This window comes from Mastomys coucha, unplaced genomic scaffold (genome assembly GCF_008632895.1).
Source record: "Mastomys coucha isolate ucsf_1 unplaced genomic scaffold, UCSF_Mcou_1 pScaffold21, whole genome shotgun sequence".
Lineage (NCBI taxonomy): Eukaryota > Metazoa > Chordata > Mammalia > Rodentia > Muridae > Mastomys > Mastomys coucha.
In genome coordinates, this window is record NW_022196904.1 from 37,357,710 (window position 1) to 37,367,919 (window position 10,210).

Here is a 10,210-nt window from a genome sequence, read left to right on the forward strand (position 1 = left end):
GGGTTGTTGCTGGAGCCACACCTCCTGGCCCTCCCTGCTAGCTTTTGACCGCAGTTGTTGCCAAGCAACTGGGAGCCACACAGGCCCTTCTTTGCCTTCTTTCTCTGGGTACTTCTCAGCAGGTCGCTATCTTTGAACCCTTTTCGTATCTCCACATGAGACTTTCCTACACACCTCAAATCTCCTCAGAATCAAAGGATGGTAAATAAAAGCATTCTCTCTTCCAAATGTTCATGGTATTGGATACTGTGAATGCACGGGCTCTACCTTCCCAGGGCTTTCTTTTTCAGGCTCTTCCTCTCTCCTAAACTCTCCCTCTTAGCTTCCTCTTCCTAAAATCCTGCCTTCCCCAGGCATTCTCCCAAGACACCCCCTTCCCCTCAGAATCTTCTGCCTTGCACTCTCAGTCTGGCAACTCTCCAAGACCCTTTACTTAGTCCTCCTTCCCCCAACCTTTTCAATCCCCACACTCCTCCCTTTTTAAACTCATCCTTCCTCACAGAATTCTCCTCCTCTTTGCAGGGAAAGCAGTGAAAGGCCTGTATGATGGGAACTCCGGCATACTTGTAAATCCCAGGCCCATGATGGGGCTTCCAGGTCTTGTCCTCATTTGTGTCCCTGGGCTGCTCGGGTGGGGGCAGATTCTGGGCCAGGACTTGGTTAAGCCTTTGGATTAGTCATGGAGCCTCCTAATCCCCTCTCTGACCTTTTTGAGTGGCCTGACCCATGCCCTCCCTCATGGAGACCCTGAGTACACCAGTCCTACCTAGTTCTCTCCTTTTCAGTAGAATCCAATGTCCCTGCCTGTTCAGCCCAACTTAGCATCTTTCTCCACCATAGTCTTTGTTCCTAGTCCCTGCCCTAGACTTGGAGGTGGGAGAGCTGCCAGCTAATTAATCCTGTCCGGTTATTACCTGGGGATTCTGAAGGATAAAGCAAGATGAGAACCAGAAGAGGGCATGGGTGGATTCAGCACTCAGGCAAGCCAATGCCAGCGATGGTGCTGGCACCCGGTAGGGAACATGAGTGAGGACACCTCCTCTTTCTGGCAACTCCCCTGAGGCTGGCCATCAGCCTGCTGAGCACTTAGGTGGCTGCACCATGAGTGAAGGCCAAGAACAAGGACCCACAATTTAAGAAATACAGGCACACTGCCAGAGCTCCTGGGCCTTTAATGCAGTGGCAGAGTTCCCCTATGGACTCCTCCACTTCTCATAGTGGATATACCCTAGGGACAACAGCTGCCTCTTCCATCTCCAGCTCCTAAGCTGGAGCAGGGAGCTGGTGACACTGGCCCCTGGTGATAGCCCATGTTTTTTGCTGGTTCTGGATCTACATAAAACATGGATCCAGCCATCAAGTCAGTGTCCCCTCCACTCCCCCTGGAAGGCTGTTTCAGCATGAGGGTAGGGGAGGAAATCTCAGGACCTGTACTGTATCTCAGCCTCTGTAAGGTGAAGGACCACCCTGCCAGGAAGACCAAGCTCTGGTGGCTATTGTTACAGGGAAAATGGAAGCAACGCAAGGAAAGATTTGCCTAAAGTCCTGAAGTTACTTGTAGCTGCTGGGATTTAAATGAAGTGAGCCTTCCTGGATCTCTACAGAGGGTTCCAATTAGCTTGGATCTTTCACATCTTACTACAGAACAAACAGAAAAGATAGAGATCTGTATTTATATCATATGTATAATACATATATGTATAATATCTGTGAGAAAGAGACACACATCACTAGGTATAATAATCCAGAATACTTTAGGCTTACCAGCCTCTGCCTCTTCCTTCCCTTTTCTATTAGTTAGTCCAGTGATTGTCTAGGCTCTCGATTGCAAGCTCCACTCAGAACAGTGTCTGCCTCCTAGAGCTATCAGGCTGTCCATCTGAAGGTGACTAGGACTTCTAGGCTTAGGGAAAGGACAGCTCTGGTCTCTGGAGGTTTGATTCCTTTTGGCATTACAGAACCATAGGAAGCAACCCAAGGTCATGGAGATAGATCCTCAACCTTGCTGGGCAAAGTGGAGCCAGCAAATCACAGATAGCTAGAATCCTACCCGGACTCTGATCAACCTTGAACCATAGAATCCTGATTCCTTTGGATGTTCTAAGAATGGCACTTCAAACAAAAACAAAACTCGCCTTGTGGATCAGGGAGAAGCCAGACCCAGCCCCTCAGCCGGACCCTAAGCAGCCAATACTCCAGAGTCCTCCAGCATCTGGAACCTTAGTATGTCACCTTAGTCCTCCCAAACTCAGAAGCCTACCAATGTTTTGTGTATTCTAGAAACATAGCTTTGTAGTTTCTGGAGCAGCTCCATGCTCCTCTAGCCAACCTGTTCTGGAATCCCCAGTGTCAACCTAGACTCCAGAGAATCTCAACTCTTGGGCTTTCTGGAGCCATCGGGACTTTTCTCCACACACGGTCCAGTCACTGTTCTGCCTTTGGTCAATGATGATGATCCTGAATCCTTGGACTGAATCCTATGACTGCTTGAATCTCCGTTTCTTGATCTGTGTAAATTGACATCTCCCTCCCTGAGGCTGTGTATCTCACTGATGTCCAACCAAAATCCAGCCTCCACGCCTTGTCTCGGGTATGGTCCAGGAATCTGATCCTTTGGCTCTGGTAAGACTCGGGAATCCAGCTCTTAAAGGGGTCTCGGGAGTGAGAGTGGAGCAGAGAAATAAAGGTGTGGTATATCTGTGGTAGACATCCTCATGGTTAATGGTTACCTCATCAGGCCACTGGTCCTGAGAAACCCCTGCCCCACTCCCATCAGAAGCTGGAAGCTCTCCATCCCTGTCATCTTTGGGAAGGGGTGTCACATGGGGAAGTGGGCCTCAGCTGTGTCATGGAGGCAGGGTCAATGCCAGGGTTGGTGTCAGAGCTTGGGGGCTGGCAGCTCTCTCTGGGGTCTCTGCTGACATCCCCTCCTTAGTGTCCTCCTCTTCATCTTCCTCCTGGCAGCAGCTCAGAGCAAGTTCATTCTCATAACAAAACGCAGCCAGGGAGCCAGGAAAACTTGACTTAGGGCTGTGGGAAGCCTGCTCTGCTCGTTCATCCAGCTCCTTGGCACTGCAGACTGGTGTCCCTGGGACCTCATATGTTCGATGGAAGTGTCGATAGTCAACCTCATACTGGGAGCCACGCTGGAAGAGGACCGGCTCAAAGCGGTGTCCCCATAGCAGCTCACCTGGGAGGTAAGATGAGCGGCACTGTGTAGTCATGGCTGTGGCCTCAACCATACCTTCAAGAATGACCACCAATTCAAAGTCAGCCCGGGCCAGCTCGGCCCGCCCCAGCTCATACAGTGGACTGGCAGAATCAATCTCATGCACAATGGTAATGGGAGATACGAGGAAGATGCGATCAGTGCCTCCATCAAAACCAACATCTACATCCTGGTGGTCCAGTGGGATGTACTCACCCTCTGGGGTCACACGGGGCTGTGCAGGAGCAAGAGGACAGAGTCAGAGAAGTGAACAAAGATTAGAGAAAGAGAGGAGCAAAGATACAAAAGAAAGAACAAAGAGCAATACAGTGAGATTAATCCAGAGACAGACACAAAGACAGACAGACAGAAGCAGAGACAGACTACAAGAGAAAGGCAGACAGACTCAAACCTAGGGAAAAGGGAACATAATCCCCAAAGACAGAGGGGGATATAGAACCCCCTCTAGAGGGACCAAAACCCAGGAGCAAGGGAAGACAGAAGAGACCTAGAGAGAGAGAGAGGGATAGAGAATTAGAGAGCTAGGGACCCAGCGAGCGAGAGAGGAAAATACACAAGGTACATCTGGCTTCAACAGGAATTATTCTATGGCTGTTTCAGGCGGCTGTGCCTCTCCATCCCATGAGTATGTGAGGGATGAACACACCGAGAAGTGTGTGTCATATAGGGATGAGCACACCGAGAAGTGTCAGCACTGGTAGTTTTGCCTCCTACTTACTACCCTATGACTGTCTTTCAGGCTGTGTCACTGTTCCACAGACCTCTGGAAGAAGTGTCCTTCTGGATCATCTTGGGAGTTTCAAAGGGCTAGGAGTTCAATTATGGTTGGGGCTCTTTTCTCTGTACCCCAGGGGCTTCTGGACATCGCATTTCTCACAGTTAGCCACCCTCTCATCTGACCTCAAGTGCAACCTCTACTGGGCCAGGGCTAACCACAACTCAATGGTTTGTTGGGAACCCAGATGCTTAAGCAATGTGGCCCCCAGTCTAGGAGCATCAAGGCTTCTACAGCAGGGCTTGGAGGAGGTTGCTGTCGCAGTGGCCGGGGAGAATGGCCTCATGCTGGGACTGTTTCCAGCCTAGGTGCTCTACTCATGCGGAGGAGGTTGGTAGGAGGGCCTGGGACCCAAGTCCTGAGCGGCAGTCCTTTCTCCTGGGAATTGTGCCTTGGACAGTGGAAGGCCTCACAGTCCCCAACACCCATTCAACACATCTCAGGCTGTTGTATTGGCACTTCCCTGCCTTAATGCTGCTGGGAGCTGGAGAAGGATCACCGGAGGGCAGGAGTGGTTGCCTGTGTCTAGAGCACTTAGTAAACTCCTATCAGACAGCCTCCAGATCAGGGGGTCTTCCTATACTTTACAATTGTTCATCTTCTAAACACATACACACACACACAACACACAACACACACACACATGTAGCAGCTGGGTCCCCTCCCCAGTCCCCACGCACCCCCTCACCTGCAGCAGCTGGGCGCGCACGTGAGCCTCCACCAGGTGGCTGCGGCGCAGGTTGCCCACCCGCCACATGAGGCAGAGACGGTGGTCTCGCAGAGCCACCACTGCGTTCTCACTGAAGACCAGTGTCTCGTTGCGTTTCTTGGGCTTGGCCATCTTGGCCATAACTGCACCCACGACGAAGGCGTCGAGCACACAGCCTGCGATGCACTGCAGCACTACAGCGGCCACAGCAGCTGGACACTCCTCGGTGACGCTGCGCACACCATAGCCTATGGACGTCTGGGTCTCCAGTGCAAAGAGGAAGGCAGCCAGGAAGCTGGCCACTTGAGAGAAACAGGGCGAAGGTGGCGGTGGGGCAGCTAGGTCGCCGTGCAGCGAGGCGATGAGCCAGAAGGTCAGGCCGAAGAGCAACCAGGAGGCAAGGAAGGAACAGGAGAAGAGCAGGCACATCCAGCGCCAGCGCACATCCACACACGTAGTGAACAGGTCACTTAGGTAGCGCGCGCCCTGGCCACCCAGATTCACGAAGCGCACATTGCAGTGCCCATCTTTTTTGACGAAGCGCCCGCGGCGCCGGCTCCCAGCTACCGGCCCAGGCGCCCACCCATTACGGCACAGCCCGGCCCCCGCCTCCTCCTCATCGCCAGCTCGACTGTTTCCTGGCTCCAGCGCGCCGCTCAGGCGGCGCAGGGCCCTGGCCAGGCCCATTGGGTGGGGAGACCCCCTCTAGATTTGTCCTAGCGGGGGGCAGGCGCCCCAAACCTGCAGGAACAAAAGATGGACAGGAATGTAAGGCGTACCAGGAACTGGAGGACCCATCGCCACAACACTTGTCTTCTGCTAAAAAGGGTAGGGCAGTACTCAGGGACGAGACATTTAAGAATATCCTGCCTGCCATAGGAAACTTGGTACAGATAGGTACAACTGTGTAGCAGAGGGTTTCTAGTCCAAGTAATGTTGTTATGAAGTATGCTAAATTGGTGGCATACTGCTAAACATAATGAATTTACACATTCGTGGGGTTTTTGTTTGTTTTTGAGATAGTACTGGTGTGGAACACAAAGGGACTCCTGAATGCTAGGCAGTGCTCTACCACTGAACCATACCTCTAGCACCAAGAACAGTTTTGTGATAAACAATATAATCGTGCAGATATAAACTACTTAAGACTGCAGCTACTCAAGCTAGGGTTTGAATGCTAGCAGTTTAGCTCCTGAGTCCTTGTAAGTGACTACCAATACCAACTATCAGAACAACAACAACAAAAAACAACAACAACAAAAAAAACGACCTAGGCCCTAGTGTCTGGAACATTAACTGTAGCCACAGGCCCTGGTGTGTGGTGCACACACTGTAGGTCCAGAACTCATGAGGCTGATATAGAAGTATGGAGAATTTGAGGTCAGCTGGAGCTACAAAAAGCCATGAGTCATATAAGTAATAAGGGTTCTATCCAGCAGAGAAAAAGAAATGAGGGAGAAACATCAAACAATATGAACAATTTCTTTGTTGAGGCTACCTTATGAACTCCAGTGATCTTTGCATCTCAGCCCCTGGAGAATGTGGGAACACATTTTAAGTGGGAGCAGCCAATTCCAGGCATTGTTCAGTTCCCTGTACCTTCTACATCATGTATACCCTCTGAATTCGCCAAACTCAGACTGAGGGCAATGTCCTCTGTACTGAACATGCAGACCTTTTTTACACATCTGTATTCCCTGAACAATACTGTAAAGTTACATAGCAAAGCTGGGCGGTAGTGGTACACACCTTTAATCCCAACACAGAAGCAGTGACCGACAGATCCCTGAGGATTTGAGGCCAGCCTGGTCTACTGAGTTAGTTCCAGGACAGCCAGGACTACATAGAGAAACCCTGTCTCAAACCAGCTGGGCAGTGGTGGTGCACACCTTTGATCCCAGCACTTGGGAGGCAGAGGCAGGCAGATTTCTGAGTTCGAGGCCAGCCTGGTCTACAGAGTGAGTTCCAGGACAGCCAGGGCTACACAGAGAAACCCTGTCTCAAAAAAACCAAAAAAACAAACAAAAAAAACCCCCAGCAAAATCCCAATATATTGCATTGCATTATTCTGTTTTGGAATCTAGGGGTTTTTTGAGACAAAGTGTCCCCATACTGGAGACTGGCCTGGATCGGATCCTTCTGCCTCCACATCCTGAGGGCAAGGCTCACACTCAGCTATAGAGAAAACTCTAAGCACACGGGACAATATGTGGCAGTTTTCTCCATCTGAGGAAAGAGGTAGATTGGGGGAAAATATGCAGGGTTTCTTCATAAGCTGATAAAAGTCCTAGTATTACTACTCAACTGTGAATACACTACAGATCACTGGATGGGTTAGGCCATGTGGCTCAGTAGCTGTGCTTGTGGTCCATGCCTCAGGCCCCTAGGTGTTAGGCCCCAGCATTCCAACAAAAACATGATGGATGAGTTACTTTCAAATGAAGCTACTAATAAGTTCAGCCTTGACCATCTGATCCAAGGCTACTCCTGCTAGTCCTCAGTTTCCTTAATAAGGATAGGGACATCATCCCAGTAAAGAAGCACCTCTCGTCATAAAGACCCAGGCCCTGCTGGGCTCTGTGGAGCAAGATGGAGCTCTGAGTCAGACCAGCCTACATATCAAGACCTTATCTAAAAAAGGAAAAAACAAGCAAAAAAATCCCTCAGGGCCTGATCTGGTGAGACTCTAACCAGGCTTCCTTCCTGGACTTCTGACTTGCTCGTTTGAGGATGGAGATCAAAATCCCTATCTTGAAAGATAGGAGGGGCTCTGGAGTCCTTGGGCAGCTGTTAAGCCAACTCCCGATCTGGACACTCAGCTCTGACAGTGGGTATAGTGCGTGTCTATGGCCCTTCCTGAGCCTGAGTAGGGGCAGGTCTGAGCCTTCAAGCTCACCTGCAGCCAGTACAGGGCTGGTCAGGTCCAAGTGTTGCCCGTGTTACCTACAGCTCTCTACTCTAGGCACACTAGACTCTACTCTAAGGGCCCTCATGGGCTTTGGTGGAACCAACTGAGTGGTACCTGTAAGAAGGCTATGTGAAGTTTGGCACTTATGGCCCACAAGTGCCTTACACCTCCTTTCTTGGTCTCCATGGTATCCAAAGTCCAGCCAGGGCTCACTGAGGCCCCCTGACAGGTGCTAACCTGAGGCTGAGAGGACAGAGCTGGACAGAGTCAGCACAGAAGCCCAGAATACTGAAGGTCATTCTTGGGAGGGGAAGCAAGCTGGTCTCGCAAGAGCAGGTGTACAATTGGAAAGTGTAGGTTAACTTTCATGAGCAGCCTTTGAAGCAGGATGCCTACTTTGCAATGGTTTCCAAGAGCTAGCTAGGGAGAGAGGGAAGGTGGAATCACCCAACTTCTGGAGTCCCTTAGCTGGAACCACCAATGAATCTTTGGATGCCAAGCCCCAGTGATGACCACAGTGCTGGCAGTGGGACAGGCCAATGTGTCTATGGAAGACTTGCAATTGCCCATGGTACCTACCAGCTTCTAGGGGTCAACTTGCATTGATTGCTCAGGGTGCCAGGGGCTTTATCCCATCTCACTCTGGGGCGGCTATGCTAGGGTGGAAAGCTGGCCTGGGTACCAAACCTCTGACTGCAACTCTGCTACTGCCTGAGGTAGACCTGTATCTACCTTAGATTGGGTGGAATTTATACCTTCAGAGGGCCATCTGTATCCCACACGGCCCAGCACTAGGCAGCTCCTGCAAAAGATGGGGTGGAGGATCCTGATCCACACCCCCATCTTCCACCTGACCTACAAGAGCAGCTTAATGTTTCCATATAAAGGAGCCACAGGGCTTAAGGTACTTCAACTTCATGTCAAAGTCACTATATAATCTGGAGCCAAAACCCCGCCCCTACCATTCACACAAAGTGGCACCCCTACCTCTGCTAAGTAGTGACGACAGAGGGTGCTGAGAGTCCCAAAGGAGTCCCCTTAGGGGACAGGGACCCCTGTCCTTTCCTGGTCTCCAAGGCAGCCAGATAACCCAGCCACACTGGGGTAACTATGCCCAAAGACGATGCAAAGTCAGTGTTGTGAGCTGGGGTGGGGATGGGGTGTAACGACACACGGACAGAGACCCAGAAAGAGTGACAAAGACTGACTCAGAGAAACAGAGACATAGAGGGAGGCACAGAGACCCAGAGAGAGAAACAAGAGGTCACAGTGGCATGATCCAGGAAACAGACCCATGGGGGTTGGGGGGTTCTGGGACTGACTCAGAGAAACAGAGACCTAGAGAGAGGGCAAAGACACAGAGATGGAAACAAAGTCACAGTGGCGGTGAACTGGGAGACAGAAATCCAGAGAAAGAGACAGACAGACAGACAGAGACCAACTCAGAGAAACAGAGACCTAGAGAGAGGGACAGAGACACACAGAGAAACAAAGTCACAGTGGTAGTGAGATGGGAGACAGACACCCAGAGAAAAAGACAGATAGACAGAGACCAACTCAGAAACAGACTTAGAGAAAGGGGTAGGGACACAGAGAAAAAGAGACAAAGAGAGGCAAAGAGCAGGCAGGGGTAGTGAGGCAGGCAAGACCCAGAAACCAGAAATGTCAGCAAAGGTGAATAAGAATTAGAAATGAAGTACATGTCTTATGAAATGTAGACAGATGGGGAGAGTGAGGGGCTGCCTTTCAAAGGGAGAATGGGGTAGTGACAAAATTTATCAAGTCAGTATCGACCAGAGCTAGAAGCCAAGAAATGGAGTGCTAGAGCGGGAAGGCTTCCGGAGGGAACATCAGGAAAGGTATGGGGGAAGAGGGAAGATGAGGTAGGTTGGCTTATGTTTGCACTTACCTGGGGGGGCCGCCCACCCCCATTCCCTGTACTGGGGGTTCCTCTGATCAGGCTGGAGAGGCCTTTGGGTGCTAATGTGTTCAGGTCTGTCCTCGGCCCCTGGGGCCTGAGCCGGGGCACTCAACCTCTGAGCCCCAGCGGATCAGGGCCTGAACAGAGGGGGGTGGGGGTGGAGCCGGCTCAGCACTGCAGAGGGGGAGCCAGGGAGGCTGGCCAGGCAGGGCACTGGGCTGCGGCCCAGGCAGACTGGAGAGGACAGTGCAGATAATGGGTGAAGGCAGGGAGGGACAGGAGGGATCAGGAACATGGGAAATAGAGGAATATGAAGGGCACTGATGGCATAGGGAACTTAGCAGGAAATACTGAGTCAGTAATAAAGGGGAGGAAATGTGGGTCCCCATTTCCCCTAAGATGATGCCTTAATAAGCCAGTGGTCCAGAAAGAGACACACAGTTACTGACTTGGAGCCAGACAACAAGGAAAAGCCCACAGAGGGTGAGAGTCCCATGGGTGAAGGGCTGCAGGGGATAGAGAGCTCTATGCCAGATCCCTCCCTACTCCCATCAGGTTCCTCACAGGAAAGAAACACAAAGGACTTGTGGCTCAGTGTTTGGGGCCTTATTGTAGTCCTTTACTGCAACAGAAGCCCAAGACCCCCTCCAAGACAATAGTGGTCAGCA

The 10,210-nt window shown here is 51.2% G+C and overlaps 1 protein-coding gene across 1 annotated transcript; it reads right to left on the reverse strand.

Annotated features, from left to right (window-relative positions):
* Positions 1 to 1,654: 1,654 nt before the first annotated feature.
* Kcnj14 (potassium inwardly rectifying channel subfamily J member 14) lies at positions 1,655 to 10,147 on the reverse strand. Its single transcript, XM_031386678.1, has 3 exons — positions 9,531 to 10,147; positions 4,693 to 5,454; positions 1,655 to 3,443 (listed from the first exon to the last, which is right to left on the reverse strand). The coding sequence occupies exons 2-3, from the start codon at positions 5,398 to 5,400 to the stop codon at positions 2,847 to 2,849; spliced, it is 1,305 nt and encodes a 434-aa protein (XP_031242538.1). The 5' UTR covers positions 5,401 to 5,454; positions 9,531 to 10,147; the 3' UTR covers positions 1,655 to 2,846.
* Between the last annotated feature and the right edge of the window lie 63 nt (positions 10,148 to 10,210).